The 25,085-nt window shown below is 35.8% G+C and overlaps 1 protein-coding gene and 1 pseudogene across 1 annotated transcript; both read right to left on the bottom strand.

Annotated features, from left to right (window-relative positions):
• Positions 1-1,552: 1,552 nt before the first annotated feature.
• On the bottom strand, positions 1,553-8,105 carry LOC137734994 (phospholipid-transporting ATPase 1-like). Its single transcript, XM_068474344.1, has 7 exons — positions 6,000-8,105; positions 5,596-5,902; positions 4,717-5,425; positions 4,428-4,551; positions 4,082-4,301; positions 3,113-3,571; positions 1,553-2,276 (listed from the first exon to the last, which is right to left on the bottom strand). The coding sequence occupies exons 1-7, from the start codon at positions 7,636-7,638 to the stop codon at positions 2,057-2,059; spliced, it is 3,678 nt and encodes a 1,225-aa protein (XP_068330445.1). The 5' UTR covers positions 7,639-8,105; the 3' UTR covers positions 1,553-2,056.
• Positions 8,106-21,705: 13,600 nt separating this feature from the next.
• LOC137733584 (gibberellin 3-beta-dioxygenase 1-like) lies at positions 21,706-23,925 on the bottom strand (annotated as a pseudogene).
• Between the last annotated feature and the right edge of the window lie 1,160 nt (positions 23,926-25,085).

Raw genomic sequence — 25,085 nt, 5'->3', positions numbered from 1 at the left:
GTTATTATCATGTTCAAACTTATTAGGTATAAAAGGACATGGTCTTTCACAGTGCGACAAGAAAACACCTCTCTTTTCTTAGTTTGAATGATATAATCGGCTTTCGACACTTGCATAGAATTCGTTTCGGAACAAACAAATTTACTTATTTAGTTAAAAAAATCGAGTTATTTCCTATACAACCATATTCTATACTAAGACAATGTGATTTGACTAAGCCACACAATGAATAATCTGTAACTAGGTATCAAACTCTATTTAAATATTATATATCATCATTATTCAAGTGAGTTGAACTTAAGACTTTATGTCATAACTGAATATGTCAACACTGCTAAACAAAGAAAAATTAAATATGTTTTTAATAGGGGATTTGAATATTCTAAATCCTATAAATTGTTTGTATTAAAAAAATAATCTTTTAAATTAATGATACTTACTTCAGTGGAATATGTTGATGCTCGAATCTAAACAAGCGCGTGGGAAATAATTTTGCCGGCTTTGGATGAGAATGGGATAGAACGCTTAATGATAAGAAGTCTGCAGGCTGCATGTAGCAATGCCCTATAATATAATGAATGAGGATCCTCCTCATATTCTCTTTGTGAGGATCCCGGAGATCCTCTAATCATGTATGTTCATTATATATCATGAGGTAAAAAAATATTATAATTTTTATTATTTAAAATTGAATATAAATAGTACCAGACAAAAATTAACCACTCGATATATAATGAACGAATGTGATTGGAGAATCCCCTGGATCCTCACAAAGAGGATCCATAGAGGATCCTCATTCTAATATAATATATCGGTGTGGTAGCAAAAACTCATCATCTTCAGTTTTGACGAATGTGTACTTACAAAACAATCAACATACTTGATCAAAGACCAAAGCCTGACGCCCAATGGGGATTTGGTCAATGGTTTGATGCCCAAGTTAGTAACTTTGAATAGAGTGAGTGTTTAGGTCTGTATCTATAGCAAAAAGCTTCCCAAAATATGGTGAGATGAATGTATTTATAGGAGTGGTTAGCCATAGGGTTAGGGTTTTTTTGCCCTACACATATATTGGCCAAGATGGGTCATCGGTTTGATGAATGAGGAAAGGATATTCCCAAAATATTAATTATGAGATAATATCTTGGTATGAGGATGAACCTCCATGATTGATTATGATAGGGATTCCTTACTGAATAGAGTTGACCTTCAATTGACAATGTATGAAAGACATGATTTAGTCGTAGTTAACTGTTTGGATCTTCAAGGGTGCTGAGCTGCGTAAGAGAATATTTGAGAGCCCTGCACATTTGATGAGGGCAATCTTTTCTTTCCTCAAAAGAAGTTCAAGCGTCGTCATTTGATTTTTTGGGATTATTTTTTGCCCCAGAAATGAGATGGACCCATGACACCACTTTTTTTACACAACTTTTGACGCGCCTTCTTGTAATACACTTCGTAATGTATTTTAACGATTTAAACTATCTATCTTTTAGGTTTTTCCTTAAAGATCATGTCTATAAAAAAATACTCAAATTTGAAACCATATCATTTGATTTTTTGGGATTATTTTTGACTCCACAAAGGAGATGGATCCATGAAATTTATCTTAGAAAGCCTTAGCGATATTTAACGGTGAACCTCCAACGTATAATTTGTATATTTTTTGTTTATATCTTCGATGTAGAACTCTATCTTACATCTGTTCTCTAACACTTGAAACCCCTGTACTTTTTGGTCGATTTCAAGTTAGTATGAAGGATTGAATCTGAACACATCAAAACTTCAGTGGTAAAATTCATGTCTTGTATCGACTGTCTAATTCTTCTCTCTTTTAAACAAGTCTAATTACACCGACTGAATCTTAAGGTACAGCAAAACAAATGAGGAACACAAAATATAAGCCTGGCACTACAAAGTTACAAACCCTATCCTTCGGATAGCAAACAATAAACAATGAGGCAACTAGGAGAGAGATACTCGGAAGCAGCCTAAAGAATAACATTTTTACAAAAGAAAACAAAAAGGGGATGTCGAAAGCAATAACATCACCTGCTCATCTCCTCGGCGGGTCCAAGATCGCATCCATTTCTATTTGTGCAGGGTTTGACGCGCTTGGATTGCCAAACTTCTCAAATTCTCTTGCAATCTGAACATCACAAGGTCTATAGTACTGATACAGAAACTTCACAACAAAGCGTGGAGCGATCGCAGCTGTGACGATTGCCAACAAACATAACCAAAACGATGCAGTCTTTGCAACTTGAAAAATGGCCCTGTCAAATTATATTGGAGTTGCAAAGATTAGCATATGCAAATGCAAGTGCCATCTATAATAGAAAATTTCAGAAATGCATGTGGGGAGCTTCTCGAAGCACAATAAACTCGTTGGCATTTGTGACAATGACTTTTTTCAGTTCCAGTAAAAAAAATTACATTAATAAAATTGGTGATGGTGATTTCTTAGATGGCTGTTTCGCTATTTCTAGGAGGAGAAAAAGATAACGAATATCATGTTCTACCATGAGCTGCAGATAATGAAATTTAGCACTTAATGTAACCAAAGAAAAGGGTTCATGGATAGAAACCAAGATGTAATACTTCTAACAGAGTTTTTTCATTATGTAAAGCGACTTGAAACAGTTCGTTACTAGGAAAGTTTTGAAAGAGATTCAACAACCCCGATGCATTTCAGATAATTTTTTTCTTCTGGAAATGATGTTTATTTTGGGAATGGATTGCACAGGCATGAATTCTGCCTACATTAATATTTGGGATAGTTATACTGTGCCTCCAATGCAAAGAAACACTTGCATTTAATTATTTGTTGAAATTAGTAAGCAATCATGAACTAACCTAACATCCAGTTTTGTGTTCTTTATTTGACTCAGTATTGTGAGCTATTGCACTTGCACTAATTGAATGAGTCTACGAGTTTGAGAGGACCTATATATCATGATATCGAATCTTTGATCATTGCATGACATGAAATGCAACATAAATGCTTGCCGCTGCTTCTTATAGAGTGTCATAGTTTAAACAAGTTAGACGCAATTATGTTTGTGCAAAAATAAAGATATACATGCAATACTACTAAGATTAGAGAGCATACCAGTAGCCAACCAGTGAAGGTATAGCATCAATGACAATGACACAAATCCAAGTCGCAATTACAGATCCCCAAATGGCTGCATGTGTAATCCAATTCCACCGGATAACATCCATAGCCAAATGCAAATTAACCAAAATTACCACTGCCAGTGTCCAAAGATCTCCTATACTCGATGTATCAATGCTGCTGCCCCAATACGCAAAGAGAGGGATAAAGAAGACAGCCAGACTTTGCCACAATGTGTCAAGAATCGTTAACCAAAATAATTTTGAGTTGTAGCATTCTTGTCTCTGACCAGCTCCGTATAGCTGAGGATAATCTAGAAGGGTCCTTCTACTTAGGTCCTTGTCAAGAATCCCAACAACAATTGTAGGTGCTGCTGTGTAGATTATAGAATACAACATGCTGCTCCATTCAGTGATTGCAGTTGTCAAAGTAAAAGAAGTGAAGAGCACGTACCTACACAGATCACATGAAATATAATCAGCTAAATAATAAGCAAGACTTCATACAGAGTCTTCTTTCTTTTATTTTCCTTTACTGGTTAGCTCCATTCAGTCCTCCCCTTCAAACCAAAAATAAATAAAAAATACTCACAGCATGATCTCAATGTCAATTATAATTTGTAACACATTACACTTCGGACATAGAGACCTACTTTGACGCAAATGTATCCAAATCTGACGAGCTTCAAACTTTTAGCATCAAGTTCAAATGTCATTTCCACAACATTTCAAGCTAGAAATTAGATGATGAATTTTTATAATGGAAGGTAGAGATTCTTCCACTCAATGACATTGCTTTCTGACATAGACAACCATGTGTAATCCTCTCCCTAGTATTTTGTTAATTTAATTTTTAGAAGAAAAACAAAGTCCAAGTCAAAGTTCAGGCTCAAGGAAAACAATTGTAATCTGCAGAACAACCAGAGTGTGTAACTGAAAATTTATCCAACGAAGAATTACTCACCAAAACAAAATAAGAACAAACACTGCATTCCTATAGAAATTGTATAATATCATATAGCCCATCCGCTGGTAATTCCAATGGCCATGAACCAATAAAAGGGGAACTAAGAATCTGAACTGCCCCATTGCAAAATCTGATGCCATGACAGCTTGCCGACCTTCTTGGCCACTGATGCCAACTCCCACATCAGCCATTTGGATCATTGAAACATCATTAGCACCTATCAATATAACAAAAGAACTTTCTACTGTCAACACCAAATGTAAATGAGAGAGGGCATAAGATACTAATTCTGGTATTGGAAACATAAGATATCTACATAAGTGAAATAAATAGAATAGTGTACCATCCCCAATGGCAAGTGTCATATCAGTCGTCCTGTTCTTCACAAGGGATACAATTCCAGCCTTTTGCAATGGAGCGACTCGGCAACAAAGCACCACAGCACAGTTACTTGCTAGTTCAAAGAGCTATGGCAAAAATATGTTAGATCAGCATATAAGACATTATCCCAAAATAAAAAATAAAAAAAATAAAAAATAAAAAATAAAAAATAAAAAATAAAAAAAATAAAAACACATATGGCATTGTCTAGATACGTAAAAAACTAAATAGGTAGGTCTAAAAGCAATTACCTTTTCCTCAAGTTCACTGTCAAGAATGAACACAAGGCTGGTGCCGTCAATAATTAAAGCTACTTGAGTTCCACCATGTCCAGAGTTTCCTCCGTCGGTGTGTGTATCTGCGGACACCCTCACGAGCTTCCTAGACATTAGTATGGCATCCTCTAAACTCCTTCGACATGAATCCTTAGAGCTACTGTTAATTATAATCTGTGTCATTCTTCTTGTTAGAAGCTTTGAGGAGTAGCCGATTGATATGGCAGTTTCTTGCTTGTCCCCTGTCAAAACCCATACCTGAACCCCTGCTGTTCTTAGAGAGTCTATGGCTTCAGGCACCCCCAGTTGCAGTTTATCTTCAATGCCAGAGGCACCTAGTATAACGAGATTGTTTTCTATGTTGCCCGCAGCCTTGCGAAGTAGAGCAGCCCTACCAATTAAAGCAGTGCTTGCTTCCTCAAAAGACAAGTGCCACTGCTCGAATTCTGTACCACTCAGTTCTCTCATGCCCACCACAAGTGTTCTCAAACCCAAAGAGGAGTAAGCATGAATATGGGCTTCTGTTGCTCGTATTATATCCAAGTTCAATCGTTTGTCTATTACACTGAACATGGTTGTGTCAGCACCTTTTACAAAGACTTTGACAGTCTTATCAGGGCACCCCAATATAACAGACATTCTCTTTCGATCACTATCGAACTCGTGCAAACCCAAGACATTGAACCTGCGCTGCCCAGGAATGGTAAGTTATAAACAAGAAATGAAGGGTCTTTACTCTCTAAAGGAAGTTCAGTATTAATTTACTAGATTGTAATCACAGGGATTACACAAGCATGATTACTCAAAGTCAAAAGTATCTATATATAAATTAATTAAAAGACATTGTCAAATTACCTTTTCCTATCACCTTGGATATCAATAATTATATGACCAGAGGTTCGTTCAATAAGCATAAAACCATAGGCAGCAGCAGCATAAACCAATGCTTGTTCATCTGGGGACTCCCCTTGGTAATCTAATAATCCCACATTTGGATCAGACGTGTCTACAACAAGAGGCACAATGGTATTACAAGCTGCCAATGCCAGGAAGAACTCGTACACATGTTTGCCTTCATTTGTGTTCTTTCCACTTCTGAGTAATTGCTGAAGTTCTGGGTCAGCCTTCACCTTCATCTTTGGCCTCAAAATTTTCCCATCAACTGATACCAAACAAGAAAAATAAGAAATTGCAAACTAGTAAAACAATTGGAAGTACTAATCAGAAGAAAACATAATCAAAAGAAAAACATTTATTACCTTCAACAGAGTACCCCACTTGCTCCAAACTGCTTCTCCCACCATTATAATCTACTCCCCAAATGCTTGCACATTGAAATTCCATTTTATTTTCTGTCAGCGTACCAGTTTTGTCTGAGAATACATACTTAATTTGTCCTAAATCTTCGTTGATATTCAAAGCTCGGCACTGAAATCTTGAATTAGAGGCCTCATCATACATTTGACCATCCCTGATCATGAAGTAAGCCTGACCCACCCGGACAAGCTCCATCGAAATGTACAACGAGATGGGGATCATGACCTGGAACACGATGACAGACATAAGGAACGTGAAAAGAATCTCCAAACCCCATCCATAATAGTTATAATCGTCCACTTTCTCCTCCGAGTAGTCCTTCTTCCTGTAGAAAAGTATGTCATCCAACTTATCATTGTTGCGTCTCAACCAAACAGCAGCACATAATGAGACAACTGTACACAAAGTAACAAGAAACCCAGAGAGCATAATGATCTCAGAGTTCATACGGGTCTCAAGGCGACTCCTCTTGGATGGGGCTCCAGAGTTATTGAGCATAACTTTGGTCTCACGACCGGCATATACAGCAACTCCAAGTGCCCATTGAGTATTCTTAAGCTCACACCCTCGAAGTACAATGTTAGAGGGTCCCAGTGACAACCGCTTCCCATCAATTTCCATGAATGCGTGAAAACCGTATATGTTCCTGTTGGGAATTTCGCACTTAATCAACCCAGTAATCTTCTCCTTATCAGACAACTTGGAGAGGGTTTCTTGTTTTGCATACCGCGTCTTCAAATTTGACTCCCCATCTAAATTGATAGTCTGCACATAAGCAACCCCAGTTGGATCACTCGTCGAAAGCAGTACCATATCACAAGGTATAGCCTCATTTGCTTGAATTTTGATGATTTCACCAACTCGAACATCCTTCCACTTTTTCGACTGGAACTGGTTACCAACCAAAACTGATGCCAGACGATTGTTCTCAATTCTATCAGACCGATGCCGCCTGTAGTCCTCGTAGGCATCCTTAACAGCAGTAACAAGCAATACAAATGCCAATGGCAATATGGAAACTCCACGGCCAAAAACCGCCAGCTGGGGGAGCTGATTGAGCACAGCAATCACAAGAAAATATATGTATGCTACCCTATGAAACTGTTCAAACAAATTTCTAGGCAAAAATGTAAAAATTGAGTACTTTGCCGTCCTAATTGAATTACCAGAAAACGCAAACCTCTCATTTGTCTTAGCAACATCATCTATATAAACAACCCTTACATTCTCCTCGTTCAACTCCTTCTGGGACATGCTGAGCGCTTCAGAATCAGCTCCTCTCGAACCATAACGCACCGGCTTCGATCCGACATCGCCCAAACTCACTTCCCGAACAGAATTGTTCTGGGAAGCCTTGGATTGAAGGGAAGAAACGCTTCTACGGGAGGTAGAATTGAGGGTGCTGGGTTCAACGTTGATGGAATTGTCAGCTGCAGCTGGGTTTCTCGAACCCATGCCGGAAAACGACCCAGAGCCACCGGAAGTGGAATTTAAGAAATCGGAATAGATGGGTAGAGTAGGGAGGTGTTGGGTATTGGGGGTTCTTGGAGATGGGATCAGAAAAGGCCGCTTCGAGGTCATGATCCGAAAAAGATTCAGATCACAGAGACCTCTCCCAACAGCATTCAGTCAACAATCATGAAATCCACGAAATACCCAGATGCCGAATCCGACCAAAGTCGCACAAGAACAGCAACGAAATCTCGAAAACAAACGAACCCCAAAAAGAAAGCAAGCGAATAATCCAGTAGAGTCAGCTAAACATGCAAGAATCGTACATACAAATTAATACAGAAAGTTGGGAGTGAGAGAGAGAGAGAGCCTTCGGGTTGAGCTTAGTGGGTTAGCATTTAAGAGGAAATTGAGGAATTGCAGACAACAGTGGTGGTTGAAGGAAACGTGTGATGGATTGGAAATGGAGGATGAGGAAACGTAAAAGGTCGAAGGCAGGGATTATGGAGTCTGAGGAGAAGGAGGGCGGCTAATACAATAAATGTGGAAGAAGAACAAGTCGTAAAGGGTGGCGACAACAAACATAATCAAAATTCAAAAATATTCTTCTTCTTCTGTCTTTTTCTTTATTTTCAAATATTCTAGAAGGAAGGAAGGATGCTAGGAATCCAATTATATTAATTAAGCTGGAGATTATCGTTAGTTTTTGTATTGAAGGAAGGAAGGATGCTAGGAATTCAATTATATTAATTAAGCTGGAGATTATCATTAGTTTTTGTATTGAAGGTTATAAACGTGCGTGGGTGTCTGAGTTTGACTGGACGGTCTTTTATTTCCATGTTGTTTCCTTTTCTGTGAGAAATTTTCAGTACTAGAAATACAATCCGATAAGTCATGTATAATAATTCACGTCGTTGAAATTTATTTTATAAATTTTTCAATTAATTGTGTTATTGTACTTAGTATACTAAAAAATAAAGGTATGTTATCCACATATCCCTTTTTACTTCTCACAAATTTCTTGTTAATTTCTGTTACTTGATTTTCTTCAATTCACCCGATCTAACGGTCGAAAATTAAAAAAGAGTATAAGAAGTAAAAAATGATATGTATATATCACATCCCAAAAAATATCTCATTTCCTACCGTTTATGTAATAAATATGATAAATTTCTCAATTTTTTTTTCCATGCAACGAGCATTGGATAAATCGAAAAAAAGCTACTCATATGGTTATAAATCCGGAATATATAATATTACAAGATTTTTTTAAAAGAAGTGATATATATATATATATATATATATATATATTTTAATAAATGAGAAGGACAAAATGGTGAAACATTTGATAAACCCAATATAGTCCTTTGCTTCCTTCACAATCAAAATCCAAAAAAGTTTAGAAAATATTCAAAATAAGGATAAAATGGTAAAACCAGTATCACTACACAATAGAAAAGATGAACGTGGTTTGGTTTGGAACTGCTATGAGCAGTTACGTTCGGTTTCTCTCTTTCTTCCACCATCCACCATGCAAAAACTCAATCGTCTCAGTCTCTTAGGTTTTTTTCTTTATTTTCTTCTCTTCTTCTCTTCTCTTGCTCTTTTTGGCGTTGATTTCTCTCTCCATCATCTCTTATCAAGAATGAATTTGAAGTCTAAATTACGACTAAAAATATAGAGGAAATAATCTGGAAGGAATCCATCGGTGGATTCAGACGCGACTCTGAAACGGCAACGATCGAGGTGAGATCAGAAGCAGGCTGCAATGGGCAGTGAAACCCCGATTTCCAGAGCAGCAACAACCTTATTTGGTGGAGTTGAGCATGCGACTACTACTCGAGTTGAATAATCTCTGCGACGGAGCAACTCGGTTTGCAAATAACTTACGATGAACTGAAACCTTCCTCCCAATTCTACAGCCAACATCTCACCACATGCCTTGAGAACAAAGGGGTATGCAAAACTGTTCGCTTTCTGTCCAAAACTAAGTATTTCACGGTACAAAAACCCGAGACTTGAACGGACATCCATTGCAGGCATATCCCCTGATCATGAAATTCCACATGAACAAGTTTTTCAGTAAAATCCCATAAAAAATTTGCTGCGCTTGGGGCATTTTATCGCAGTACATAGAAAGGGCCGGTGAAGGTGATAGCGGGGAGGTTCTGGCCATTTAGTAAGGATTTGGTTTTGATGAGGGATCGGAAGATGGTATTTTTTTAGTTCTCCCTTTACTTCAAATGTTGCAGATCCATAAGAAAGAGGTGTTTCACTTCATTGGTTTGTATATTAGCAATTTTTATATATTTGTAGTTTGTAGCCATATGACAGGATTACAAATAGTAACGATATCACTAAATCTCTCTAGCTTTAATTCTTTGTTGTTTTATCCTTTTTGTGTGAGATTCTATCAAATTATTTATAATCTTTGCATTCTTATTCATGTGCTTATAACAACCATTTATTGATTATTATTTTTCTTGCAGTTCCAAACTTTTGATGAATTAAGGCCAAATCTCTCGATCTCCCTCTTTATCCTGCTTTCTTTCAATTTCTTGGTATGCAATATTTCTTTGCCTGGATTTTTTATAATATTATTTACTATTATTATATTTTCTTCTTCTATATATATATAAATCCAGAAGGCAAAAATTTTAAAATAACCACAATCCAAAAATACTCTTATTTGATTCAGATTTAAAAAAAAAAAAAATTATTTCAATCAGTAGTCTTCTAGCAACTACCATGTAGAGGGATAAAAAGGTAAAAACATGGGTATAAAGTTTTTTTCCTTTCGTAGAATGGCTATAGAGTTTTGAACGTGGGAGAAGACAAGATGAGAGCAGTGAGTTTTCTTTGGTAGAATGCTTTTCGATTTAAGTTCGTAATATGCTTTTCAATTACTGAATGATTTATTTCTCCCTCTCCTTCTTCTTATAGGGAAATCTATATATGGAACGATTATTGTTGGACTTCATGCCTGTTTCATTTGGAGAATAGTAATTCTGACTTTCCTCACTTTAATTCCTTTTTGCTATTCATATTCCTTTTCCATTCTCATTACATGTACGTTCATCCAAATTTATATGTTTTGCACGTTCTTGATCGCGGTGAGAAGATTGAGTTGTTGGTGGATAAAACTGATAATCTTTGCTACCAAGTTAGTCCATAGTTTATGCGTATCAGAATAATATTTGATTTCTTAATTGGTGGCTTCATTGAAATGGAGTTTGTTTTTAAATTGAGTTCTTACAAGGGATGTGATATCCACACACTTCTTTTTACTTCTTCCACATTTTTTTAGTTTTTGACCATCAGATCGGATGAATTGAAGAAGATTAACGGACATAAATTAACAAGGGGTGTGTGAGAAGTAAAAATAGATGTGTGAATAGCACACCCATTACTCTAGTCTAAAGTAGGAGGGGAAATCGAACTATTCATATGAACAGTGTTTTGTAAGACATTTCAGTTTATTTACAAGACTACCACTGGCTTTCTCTGCCGCTAATCTTGATGCATACGTGTTGATGATCGTGGGAAGGAAGAACGATGGTAAAGGCGGTCTTTTCCGTTTCCTTCTCAAACCGTCCTTGACTCTTCCGTCTCACAGACCGCAAGAGAACGACACAGACGGTCTCGCGTCCATCCTATCCTTCTCTCACCGCCATCTGCCTTCCCTTGCCTATGTCGTCTTACTCCATCGTTTGCGTCATGGAGGCCCGTGCGTGGTTTTTTGGGTGGGGATTTCAGATTTCAAGGGGGAGAGAGGTTGTGCTTCGTTTTGATCGGATCGAGCCTCTATGATTCGATTGGATCGAGGTGATGGGGACAACGCGAGGGGTTGAGGGAAGCCGGCTCTAAGACTCTGCATCTCTCATTTTCTCATCTCTCAAACCATTTCTGTGTCTCCCATCTCTCCCACTGTCTCCGTCTCTCGGTTTTCTCGCTCACTCTATATCCACTGAAATTTCAAGGTGAATTTCTAACCCTAAATTGATATATTCCATACCTTGATTTGATCTTAATTTATCTGGAATTGATCTGCATATGTGTAGTATAGATAATTTTATCTAATGTTATAGAATCCATGTCCTATTCGGAAATTCTGAAATTGCGATTCTACTATCTCAACTATATGTAAAGACTTGATTTTTAATGTTAATGCATCTGAAAATGGCGTGATGTGTGTCGTTAAGCGAGTTAAGCTGCCTGATTTTCAGTTATTGATGTCTGTTTGTATGTTGTTTGATTGGTCTTGAATTTTTTGTATCGTTGTTTATTGTTTTCTTTGCCCTGTTTGTTCTCGAACAGAAAGATTCAGGTGGAAAACGGGTGAAATTAGCAGGATCCAGTAATGAAAATGGCAGTTTGAAGGCTGAAGTTGAAGAAAGTTCAGCTGCTGGTGACAACAAGCCAGCTGAAGAAAGCTCTAAACCTGCCGAGCCACCCAAGCAAGACTATATCCATGTGAGGGCAATAAGGGTACAAGCTACATATAGCCACAGTCTAGCCGAGAGAGCAATGCACTTTTGGTCCTTTTAAATTTTCAATATAAGAATCTAGAACATCAATTATGGTTGCATGTTCTTAGTCAAGCTCTGTAGTTCTCGACAAGGAATAGGTTTCTGTTTTATTCTTGGATTGCCAATTGAGGATATAGCTGCAATTCAAATTCAGACTGCTTTCCTTGCACATGTTGGTATGTATGTGTGCACTAAAATCTCCAAAATATAAATTTCCAGTTTCATTCTCTCCCTCAAGAACATTATTAGAAGAAATTAAAGATTATTTTTTGTTCTGAGTATGAGTGCTATTTGTGTTTCTTTCATTGCTAAAAAGTATGAGACATAATTCTGCAAAACTTAATTGATGACCGTATGAAAGCTATGAAAGAACTCTCCAAATAATTCTTTGAATCTGGTTCAGTTTTATCTTAGATATGCATACAATCATTATTTGTGAGATAATTAGTTGCAGGGCTGGCTTTTAGCTGTTTGTTTGTTGATAAATTACATATGGTTCTTAAGGAATTATATATGATTTGTGAGGTTTGAGGTCAACATCAATATCCATGGCCTGTCACGATCCCCCATTGTACCATATGGCCATACAATTTGGCAAAATTATGATTCATTCAACTACTTCTTTTTGTCTTTGTTTGATCTTTGTTTCACTGTGTTTTGCAGCTCATGGAATACTCTTCCCAAACTTAAGACACTTAATCAGTAAGTGAGTGAACGACATAAGTTTCTAAATTACAGGTTAGTTATCCATTTTTTAAAATCATGTGCAGAGTAGTTGATAGATGTTATGTTATTTGAAAGTTCATATTGTTGTCATTGTGTTGTGCTTGCTGTGATTTGCTTAGCTTAATTATAAATTATGGGTGGTTGTTTCAGTTTTATTCATCTTAGCGCCATTCACTGTATTTAATCTGGTTTCATTCTTTAGATAGACTAACCATTTTTGCCATTTTGCTGTTTGTGCAGAGAGGAGATATCTCATTACAAGGAACTCTCTCCAACAGAACTCAGTCCAAAAGAACATTTGCTACTCTTAAAAGCATTATGTGGACTCCAAGCTCAAGTCAGTCCTTAATTTTCATGTATTTTTTATTTCTTTATGTCTAGGTGGTTTACATGGTTTTTAACCATGAAATCACCCAACTTTATGTTTGCAATTGTGTTGTTTCTGATTGTTGATATCAATTGAAACACATCATTTAGGTTATTAGATTTTATGCTATAAGAGTATGCTAACATATTCATTTTAGTAACTACCACTTGCTTTGATACATTGTAAATGCTATTTCTGTGACAAGAAAATAACCTTATTTCCCGTTTAATAAAACTATTTAGTAATTGGAAAAACTGTTTGTTTAATGTGTTCAACATGTTGTAATATTTTAATGTTGGAAACCATTGGCTGTGAATCTTTTGGACGAAATTAGCCCCATGAAGTAATAAAACAAGGTCATTTATGGAGAAATGAGATTGAATTGTTTGCTTTGCTCAAGCAATTATGTTTAGATTAATGGATGTTAGAGTGCATTTTGAAACCTAAGTAAGTTGTGGATTCATTTTCGTAGCGAATCTCAAATATTCAGTGTGCGGAAAAATGATCTCTTAGTTTCAATTTAAATACTTATAGAAAGTTAGAGATCTGTTGAGCATGTTGGAAATTCAGAGTAGTAGCACTTTTGCATGCTACACTACGACCTATAGTTCCTTTAATATTTTTGAACCAATGATATTGCATTTGTTATATCTGTTTGGTTCCCTATTTCTATAGTTACAGATGTGATTAGTGTGCGTTTGGTTTTGCTTGGTTGGGGTATAGGTTTAATTGAAATAGTATTGGTTTTTATTAGTGTTCTTTTCCCTTCCAGCAGTGCCCATTTCCACCCAAATTGAATCTCAAGTTCTTCTGCTTTCGAAGACGGCATGTTCGGCCAACCGTGTATTTTCCATCACTTTTTTATTCAGAAATAATGTATGCTGTTTGATTAATTGAATTTGTATTTTTGTTTTTGTAGATTTGACAAGATCATCAACAAGGAAATACCGAATAAGGTGATTTTGAAGACGATAAGGTGCTCCCTACTGTGTTTCTTCTCAGTTTCAATTTCCTATTCATTTTTTAATTGAGCTTTACCAGTATTTACTTTTTTTTCCTTATGAAGTTTGGATTTTTGAGTAATGGGTTTTGTTAATTAATTTTAGGAGTTAATTCTTAATCAATAATAAGTGAATTGAGAGTGGAGAGCTGGCATGGTTGGGATTAATTCTTAATCAATAATAGGTGAATTAATTCTTAATCAAACTAATCTCTAACCCATTCTTCATCTGTCGTCAAGGACTTGAAGAAGCAGCTGACGCTGATCTATCCCAGAGACGAAGGCAAATCCCTACTAAACAGCCCATATTGGCCGACGACAGAGATTTAGTATGCAAAGTCAGCGAAGCTGGTGAGGTTTCCAAGGACGTCACCAATTTCGTGAAGTTGCTGGAGAACAAATTGGAAAAGTTCAATGCTTTCTTTGTGGAGAAGGAGGAGTAGTACGTTAGTCGATGGAAGGTATAATTTCTTGATTTTCTTTAAAAAATTATCGAAGATTACAATTTGGATTCTAGAATTATGAGAATTTGTTTAGGAATTGAGAGAGATTGACTTGCTGCTTGCGAATTCGGAACATTTATTGTTTTTGTATGATAATTTTGGTTTAGGATATCGAAAGATTGTGTCTTTGATGTATAAAATTGAATTTGGATGAAATTGATTAGATTTTGCCTTTTTTTAGGCCATTGTATGTATTAAGTATGTAATTAGGAATTGTTTTATATGATTTTCTGTATTCGTAATTGTTTAGCATAATAAAAAATAGGGTTTTTTTTTTTGCTGTGCTGATTTTCATGTACTCTGTATTTATAATGGTTTATTTTGTAAGGGAAATGCGGGATATGATAGCGATGTAAGCAATTTCAAATCTTCATTTATCCCGTTTCCACTTTGTTCAATTCAATTTGATTTAGCGTTATTTTCGTTGCTTTTGAGGAAACCAAATTAAAAGTGCCTTTCGATCTTTGTATATCATGCTTATGTTCTCCTTTATTGGGAGACTGATTTACTGTTTTAAATTGGTTCAATTCTCTTATATTTGGCCTTTTTGTTGGTTCTGAAAAAACGAAATGACATGTGGATTTCTGTCTTCTATATCATGTTTATGTTGAAATGTTATACTTACCAAAACCACATGTTGAAATGTTGGACCGGTAAACATTTTTCGTTATTCTGTTTTCAGGACTTCATTAACCTAGAAGTCAACCCGCTGATGCCAAAGCAGAAGAGAAGTGAAGATGTGAGGTAATTTTTTATGTTGACAATTAATTTATTGAGTTTTAGATGACGATCACATTTTATATCCATATTTACTATTTCATGGTTTATAGATGTGGTTTGATTTTGATCGCTGGATGAGAAATCAAGCGTGTTTGTGACTTGGTTTTGTTTGTTTTAAAATATATGTTGGCGTGCCTGTTTATGTGGTTATGTCTGTTTCTTTTTAAATTTTCTATGTTTATCTTATTTGTAGAGTTAAATAGCTGATGAATCTTTATCAATGAAGCAGCAGGAATGCTTTTGTTGAATGTGAATGATCATTGTCTAGGGGAAACATTATAATACAAAGTTGTAAATTGAGTTTTGGAGCAAAACTCGAAAAAGCTTTATTACTAAATATTATCGTGTATGAATGTCATTATAATCTATAGCTATAACTTGAGGTTTTGGAGTGAAACTTGAAAGAGCTTTAGTACTAGATATTATTGCGTATGAATGTGATACTGGATCTTACTATAACTGGGAATAAGTAATAAGAGATGGTGAGCCCATTTTAAGTGTGATTTGTCTTCTGAAACTCAAATTTTGACTTTTTTGTATATATTGGTGGAAATGTAGAGATGGGTGCTCTTTGCTGCTGTCCTTGTGGTGAGGAATTTGAAGAATATGCGCTTCCAAGCAATCCATTATAATATTGCTTATTCCTGAGATACTTCTTCCAGCAGCTGTTCACTGGGGTAGGTATAAAAGCCATGATCAACTTAATACTTTCTCGGTTCTTCTGTTCATGAACTCTCCTAGGAAATTTACGTAGTTTTCTATTATCGGATGCATTTGGTTATATCAATGTTTTAGATTTATTGTCTGAAAAGAAAGGGCAGTGTGATCATAAATTGGCATGTGAGTTGGAAACTAAGGGGCCTGATGCAACTAAACAAATCCGTCTACATTACTTCTAAAAAATTGTAATGTTAATGATGGGTACAAAGTAAACTGTTCGAAAGCATCTATCATTTTTAATTTTGGGCCAACATACTTGAATAGAGAGACATTAAAGTTTATTTTTAAATGAAAATGTTCTTTCCAAAATGCTTAAGCTTTTATGAAAGTAATCCCAATAAGATCCATGAGTTTGATTCACTTTATTTTTTATAATTCTTATTTTTTTCGCATTTCTCATGTTCATGCATTACAGTGCACTTTTCCAAAGGCTTGATGGACGACTACCTTCATTACCTATTCAAGGGGCCACTTTGGCATCATCCAGAGTAGGCACATCGCTACAGAATAATCCCTTGAATGATGCTCAGCTCTCATTTTCCAAGCCAACCCCTTTTGATGCTGATCAGAGATGCTCGCGTTTGCAGCGTGATGGCTTGGTCTCTAGGTGTGAGAAGTCACTGACTCATTTGCAAGAAGATATGCAACAACTGAGAAGATGGAGTTCTGGCACCAAATACCTGGGTTTTGGGAAGAAATGGAATGGGGATGACACTGAAGAAGATTGTAAGTCATGCCTAATCACTAAATACATTAGCAACTTTAGTGACTGGTCTGAGCTCACCCTATATATAAGAAGACATATTGAAATAATGATAAGAATATGGTAATTCACAAATGATTAGGATTGTGTAAAGGTTAGTTTAAAATGAAGTTTCTATGATAGAATTAAAAGAACTATGCACGGTGGATTTTTATAGGTGTCAAGAAATTTTTATACCAGTTTTTTTTATTTATTTATTTTTATTTTTATTTTATGGGAATCAAGTATGGGTGGTTTTTTTGTTTTTGAAATTTGAAAGGGGAACATAAATTACAAGAAGAGGAAGACTGAGCGCCGATCATGGCCTTCTCTTCCTGCCTTATCCAAATCCGGACATGGTAATTACTCGATTCTCATTTCTCATTCATCTCCTTTTTTTTTTTTTTTTTTTTTTTTAGTTTGGCTTTTGTGAAAGTGTTTGTGAAAATTAGGACATTTCAGATTATGGTTTTCATTTTAAATTTATCGATTATCAGATGACATAGTTTGTGATATACTGTAATATGATTTGAGTGATTATTATTAATTTTAATTTTTCATGATCAGAGAGATGATGAATATGTGAAATGATTTTGGATAAATGAAAGCCAGGGATTAATGGATTTTTCTATAGTTGTCTTTGTAATGTTTCAGTTGTGTGGCATTGGAGTCATTCCTCAACAGGAGCGTGTTATTTTGGTCTGTTAACAAAGGAAGCGAGTTGCTCTGTGCTAAAGGGGGATGGTGAGTCGAAATTCTTGGCCCTATTTTAAGGCTATGAGAAAAATCATAATAAAAATTAACATGGCAATCATAGATGTAATCCTCATTTTATCAATGCTTATATATCCAGTTGAACTTGATCAGTTTCACAATTATCTCAATAGTAGCCGCATCATAACAATTCCTTCCTATAAGGAACTTTCATGCCAACTGGTAGTTTGTTCATAAGTTTCTCTTATTTTAACACTTACAATATTTATGATCCATTTGACATTCCCGCAACAACGCATGGGCTAAATGTGTTGCATATCAATTATTCCTGCTATATGGCTCAACACTACACAAAAATCTTACCTTAAATGTCTCAAGGTCACTTCAATTATTTACCCTACTCAACTTAAATTTAGTTCCCTTTTTTTCTCAAATTGTTATATGTTGTTTGATCCTTTATTGAATAGTTGTTAGAAATGGCGATTAAAACGTGACTCATATTTTTTGCAATTTTTTTGTTGTGTAGAAATATGCGGCGCATGATTGGCGAGAATTCTTCTTCATTGTGAACATTGAGGTAAATCATGTCTTTCAATATTTTTCTATTATTCTTTGCATTGTTCTTTCTTGGGTTTTGTGTGAGATTTATTGGAATGGTGGTGGTTTAATGCTTTTCTAGGTTGCTGATAAAAGAATTTTGGGTAACATGGTAGTTTAGGGGATAGCTATAGCCCTTGACGGATTTCAAATTAAGACAATATTTTAGTTTAAACTTTCAGTAACCCAAGGCAGAGGCAAATTTTGATTTTTGCCTTCCTTTTTCTCGCCTGCCGTGGGGTGTTTTGGGGGGGGGGGGGTGTCTCGGAGAAGCATGTAACAAAGACCCCACTTTTTTTATAATCTTTGGAAGTATTTAGTGGTTGGCTAACGATCCTATTAGCGTATCCATTGGAGGTTGTTTGGATTCATATTTCTACCTTCTTTTTTTTTTAACTATGCCTCGAAATCATAAAGATGCTTCTGAAGAATGATAAGTAATGATTTTCAAAATTTTATTGTATGTTTTTTCAATGGTGTCAAAGAGCTAAAATTGAAAGATGGGTTCTTTTTAGTTCTGTTTTGGATTGCTCCTGATTGAAAAAGGATGAACATTCTTTGTTATTTTCTCACCCATTTCATTATCTATTTCTATAAAATCTCATTACTCATGAATATTGTCATCAAGGCAGATAGCATGAAAATGTTAATGCATTTTCCTCTGCCAGTTTATCAATTTGAATTCCACTTTATTTGCGGTTTGTAATTGAAATATGTACTGCAAAATTCATTACTTTTGAGTATGAGCTTTTGAGTAGTTATGAAAGGTTATATATTTTATGCATGTTTATAAACTTATGACATGCAATTAGTTTCTTTTTAGTTGGGTTCAAATATATTGATTGTGGTGTTATAAAGCTCCTTTTAATAGTTAGGTTAAAAATAACATTAATAGATTCTTTATTTGGTTGATCCGATTTAATCCTCCTTTTGTTTTAGTTTCATGTTAGCACATGGTGTATATTGCTTTACTTGCTGGTTATTCAATGTGCCGTCAAATTTGAGTATCTTTATGTGGAAATGATTCATATCTGTTGCAGATTATAGCAGCACTTCGTTTTGCTTTGTAAACAAACTATATACTTTGTCTTAGGTTAAGTATAATGTTTAATGATTGAATTTGTAAGACGGTTTAGCAATTTTTTCAGAAACTTACTATTCTTGCCAGAGCTCAAGTATTATGTATTCTACTGTTCTACTTTCCCTTTTCTGCGTTTTTCTTCCATGTAGTGGGCTGATTACTTGAAACTATGATATTGATGACACAGTACGATCTACAAATGAATGTTTCTTATAGCTATCCATGATAGCAAGCAAAGTTTGACTTCATTGGTTCTTAGGTACTACATCTTTTTAGTTGCTTTGTGTGGAAATTATTCATATGAATGGATTTTGATCTGTTTAAAAATATCTTTAGTGATGATTTTGAGTATAATGTGTTTTCCTAATACTGTTTCTCTCCCTCTTTGTAGTACAGTCATGCAGAAAACATCTCCATTAACCGGTAACAGATGAAATCGTTTACTGTCGAGGTTCCCGTGCAGAAGAGCGAAAATGCTGCAAGTGGGGGATAGATAACAGCTCAAGACACATGGTATGAGGGTGCAGGTAAACTGTACATATGCATATGGAAAAAGTTAAGGCGGGTTAGCTATAGCTCCTCCTTCTTGCCATAACAGAAAATACTTTTGAACTGCATTAAGTTGTTAATAAATTAAGCTTAAGCTATATTTTACTTATCAAGAATGAGTAAACTGTTTTAAATAGGAAAATTATGTGCTTATATCGGGTAAACTGTTAATTTTACAAAGTTTTCTGGTAAATTAGATATATAGTTTAATTCAAAGAGCTCTGTTGACCTTTACTTTTGTTAAATTATATAGTTTAATTGTGTCCCTTTTTTCCAATCCCTATATTTGCTCAACTCTTGGGTCAATTATTTGTCAGTAGGAATGCTTAATTGCTTGATCAATGATGTCGATTCAATTTGAAGAAGAAATAGGACTTTTGTTCTTTTTAGTTGCTTTGTGTGGAAACTATTCATGCCTGTTGCGACAAATACATTCAAGTCCCGCAGCAACGCGCGGGCATATTTTCTCGTTCTTACAATTGTGGCAGCATAAAATTGACAAAGCAATTTGCATGCGGAATGGGAAAGGGTAACATATATATCAAGAAATAATAGATAACATACTATGAAGCCAAAAACCCTATCAACTCCATCTTTATCAATTTCTAATAAGATAAATTGTTCAAACAAATGTGATAAAAGTCAATGTATTTTGTGGTACTGTAAGGAATATATATATATATATTTATTTATTTATATATATATATATATATATATTTATATATATATATGAATTCTTACACTTCAACTTAACATCATAGATTAATTGTTTAATTTATTCTCTTACATTATTTTTACCTTTATTTTTTCCTAATCTCTTTGAATGTGCTTCCATGCGTATAAGGAGCATTTATTTTATCACGCATTTTACACCCAACTTAATTATATTCCAACTGACACATCCCGACTCGGAAAGTTTACTTGGACTCCGAATTGAGTTGTGATGGCCGACACTTTGAGGGTGACAAAGCCATAAAGTGTAGTGTAGTGGAAAAATAATGTGAATAAATTTAAACCTAAAAGTGCCTAAACAAAAGAGTGAGTGGGTGAGCGGGATTACACCCATTTCACACGACCCATCCTAGGAAATTCTCATGTGAATTCCCAGAAACAAAACCACAAAGGCGTGGCCGATGCCCAAAGCAGACAATTTCGTGCTATGGCGGAGCCAAGACTAGGATGTGACACCAATACCTTTTATTTGTAATTGTATGTTGTATTTTATTTTTAGGACGCCATATGAGAAAGATTACAACTACCACAACACATCTATAGGGTAGCGCCTGTGATTAAAAAAAGTCTCTTGCATGCGCGTGAGCACGTGTGGAGAGGCTAGTACATTAAGAAAGTGGGATAGTGGATCAAGCCTCACAATGGGCCAACCTTGATATTATCTACATTAAGAAAGTGGGAGAGTGGATTAAGCCTCATAATGGGCAAACAATAATAATATGTCTAAAATCCATCTTTAGCGAGAATCAAACCTAATACCTCTCACTTACAAGCGAAGATGAATACCACTAGACCGTAATACCAAGTGACATTTATATTCTAACTAGATTAAAGGAAGATAAAGATTGAACTCAAAACACAGTAATTGTAACTTCCGTAGTGAGATTTTAGTCATCTGATCATATGTGGTAGTCATATTTTAATTTTTTTAGTAGTCTATGTTGGTTTTCATCGATCTTCCTACAAGAGTTTGGGTGCAATGTAACCATTACAAACTTCATATCTAAACAAACATGCATCGACCCGATTGATCCAGCATATCTCAAATTGAGTTGGGCAACACAAAATCTTTGAAAGCATGACAAGAAACAGATTAGAGGCAAAACCTCAATTATTCGATCCAAACAAAAGTTGATAATTTAGATCTGCAAACCTGTTACTTCATTAGAGGATCATAAGGCCGAAGTGATGGAAGTGTTTTGTCCTTGGGCTTTGCCTTGGTGTCAATGTACTCATTCCAATTAGTGACCGGCAGGTGGTGAGGAGGGTGGCTTGGGCCAACTGGCTGTGGTAGGGGTGCGATTTTGACGGCTGCCGGAGGTGCATAATTAATGGTAAAAGAGTGATATACGGTGTTGTGCCCGTTTCACCAAGACCGATGGAAGACACTTGAGTACGACCCGTTAGATAATATGCTCATGAGGTCCCCAACATAGACCACCAGAATCGCGAACCAACCGGTTCCCTCTCAAAAAACTTGCAAGCCATCGATGTTGCTCTGGTGGGCAATGGAAACGAGGTTCGAATCAGTATGGGGAACAAGGTCTAGGGCCCGATCCGGATCCGGACAAGACAGGTAAGAGTTGAGCTGGAAGGCAGCAGATGCATCTTGGTCATCACCTTTTGGACAACGTTGTCCTTGGATATTCTTAACAAGGTAAGCATTAGCCACATGAGCCTAGAGGCAAGCCTCTTAATCTCTTTCTCAAATTCTTCGGTAATGCAACTGAAAAAAGAGAAGATATTCAAAAAGTTTGGTCAGTCAGTACACCCAAATTAAGTAACAACCTCTTAGAAAAGCGGAAATTAAAAGGAGTAATGCTACTTGGACGTACATATTTTTGTTTACAAACTCTAATGCATGTACGTTTCATCAACAAGCTTGGACAGCTTTTTCTGTCAAAGACTTGGGTGCATTGCACTACTTTTTGGGTCTCGAAATCACTAGAACTGCAGAAGGTATTTTTCTCTCTCAAAATAAATATGCACTGGATCTTCTTTTTAAAATTCACATGGAAGGTAGTAAGTCTTGTACTACTCCTCTTGGCACTCAAAAACTGGATCATACTGGTTCTCTATTACCAAATCCACATGAATATCGATCAATAGTTGGTGCATTGCAGTACATGACTTGGACAAGACCTGATCTATCTTTCACTGTTAATCAATTGTGTCAATTCCTTCACTGGCCACGAGACACACACTTCTAAGCTGTCAAGAGAGTACTACGCTTTCTCCAAGGGTCAGTTGATAAAGGACTATGGTTCAAGAAGAGAAATATCAATCTCACTGCATTTTCAGATGCAGACTGGGCCGGTGGTGTATTTGATAGGAGTATTAGTGGTTATTGTGTTTATCTAGGCAGTAATCTTATCAGTTAGAGTGCGAAGAAGCAACACACTGTTGCTCGGTCTTCCACTAAAGCTGAATATTGATCTCTCACACATACTTCTGCCGAATTGACTTGGATTCAAAATATTCAAGGACATTGGATTCCCCTTATCTCAGGTACCAGTTTTGTGGTGTGACAATGTTTTCTTTAGCTTCAAATCCATTTTTTCATGCTCGTACTAAGCATGTTGAGATCAATTATCATTATATTAGGGAGCTTGTTCTTGCTCATCTTCTGAAAGTTCAGTTTGTTCCCAATCAGTTTCAGATTGCTGACATTCACACTAAAGCTCTATCAAAGTCTAGATTTTAGTTTCTACAATCCAAGCTCTCTCTTGGTTCCCCTCCGCTCAGCATGAGGGGGTGTAAAGACACAGATCAACAATGTAGCTCCATGTCAGCTACACAGTCAGCAATATCTTGGCTAGGCTATCATAGTTTGTTATGGTTTGTTACAACAGAAAAGTAACTAACCTTAGCTTAAGTTTAATTAGTCTTTACTTAAGTCCTTGATCATTTTTGACAAATGTATAAATACCACAGTGTAATATTCTATTCAATCAATGAAAAGATATTTTCTCAATATGTTGCTTGTCCCAAAATGCAGCTATGAGATGGAAGCCGTAGCCGGAAATTTGACCCGGTGAGCGGGCAGCTTTGAGCTTTTGGTGGGCTGGCAGGGAGAAAAGGCTTCGCGCAGCAGATTCCATGTCATGAACCAGAGACTGGGGGATGCCGTGGTCTGTGAGTTGGAAGGCACCCCAAGCCTTGCATTCATGGCTAAGAGTTGACGGGCATTTGGGTCATTCAGATTGACAACGGGGACAGAGTCCGGGTCTTGGGAGGGATGCTCGTTCAGGGTTGTTCATGCATGAGAATCTGGTAACTCATGTAATGAGTTCAATTCATCAGGGACTTGGTCCAACACCACATTCACAGAGTTGCCTTCGTAGGCATCAGGGACCACTCTTGCACTTTTAGGCATGGTAGAGAGAGAGAGAGAGAGAGTGAGTATTTGATGCCCTTAGCTAGTGAATGTATAAGCATTGTCAAAGCTTCTCAAACCCAATAATTAACCCCTATCACATTTGTGTACATTTGTGTACCATATGGCGTGACAAATGATATGTTAACAATCACTGAATGAGATAAACTCATTAATAATATGTACAGCTCACTTATCTAATCAAATCGTACACTAATGTGATTTAATATTTTCCAACAATAAAAGACAAAGATTGGTAGAAAAGTAAGAGGAGTCAAATTCTCTGCTCTATAAAATATAAATTAAGGAAAATGTCAAGGAGACTATATTTTTGTATCACATTTGTATACCATTATGATATGGCAAGTGATGTGTATATGTCACGTTAATTAATGAATTTATCTCAATGAATGTTGATTGTATGCCTTACTTGCCACATGAAATGGTATAAATTTGTGGTCTCCTTAGCAATACTCATAGATTAAACTGTTAAATTTGATTTAATGAACTAAAACATTTAAAATTGAGAGAAAATAGTGAAACACAAAAAAAAAAAAAAAAAATCATAAATAAAAGTGAGGTGTGGCTTCAATGTTATATGTATCATTTAATGTTGATAGTGTTTAAGATGTTAGATTTGATCTCCACAACTATTTAAATTTTTTATTTTCAATCTCATCCATTTACTCATGTGCTATTCAATGTTATGAAGAAAATTCCCAAAAAAATGAGATATAAAAGAAGAGGATGAAAAAGGAGTCAAAATGATGACAGGACCGACAACACAAAAATGAGTGAAATAAAGGATGAAAAATGTGAATGCACACGCATTAAGAATGTGAGAAAAGGATGAAAATTGTGAATAAATATCTTCAAAAGATGTGAAACTGATAGAAGAATAAAAGAAGACAAACGTGAGTCGATGCATAACTGAAATATTTTATCTGCAACGATTGTTTGTTTCTATGAACTTGAATATATTTTGCCAAAATATATTAGAAGATTATCTATCCATGCATAAATGTAAATGAGAAAATAAACGAGAAACTTGCCATCGTAAAATAGTGGATTGTTTTAGTAATTAGGATTTTTTTTTTTTTTTTTTAATTTACATTGTTCGAGTTGAAATCCTTCCTCTTCTCTTTAATGTGAACTGGTAT

Source organism: Pyrus communis, chromosome 5, assembly GCF_963583255.1.
Source record: "Pyrus communis chromosome 5, drPyrComm1.1, whole genome shotgun sequence".
Classification (NCBI taxonomy): domain Eukaryota; kingdom Viridiplantae; phylum Streptophyta; class Magnoliopsida; order Rosales; family Rosaceae; genus Pyrus; species Pyrus communis.
This window is presented reverse-complemented; position numbering and strand designations above follow the sequence as displayed.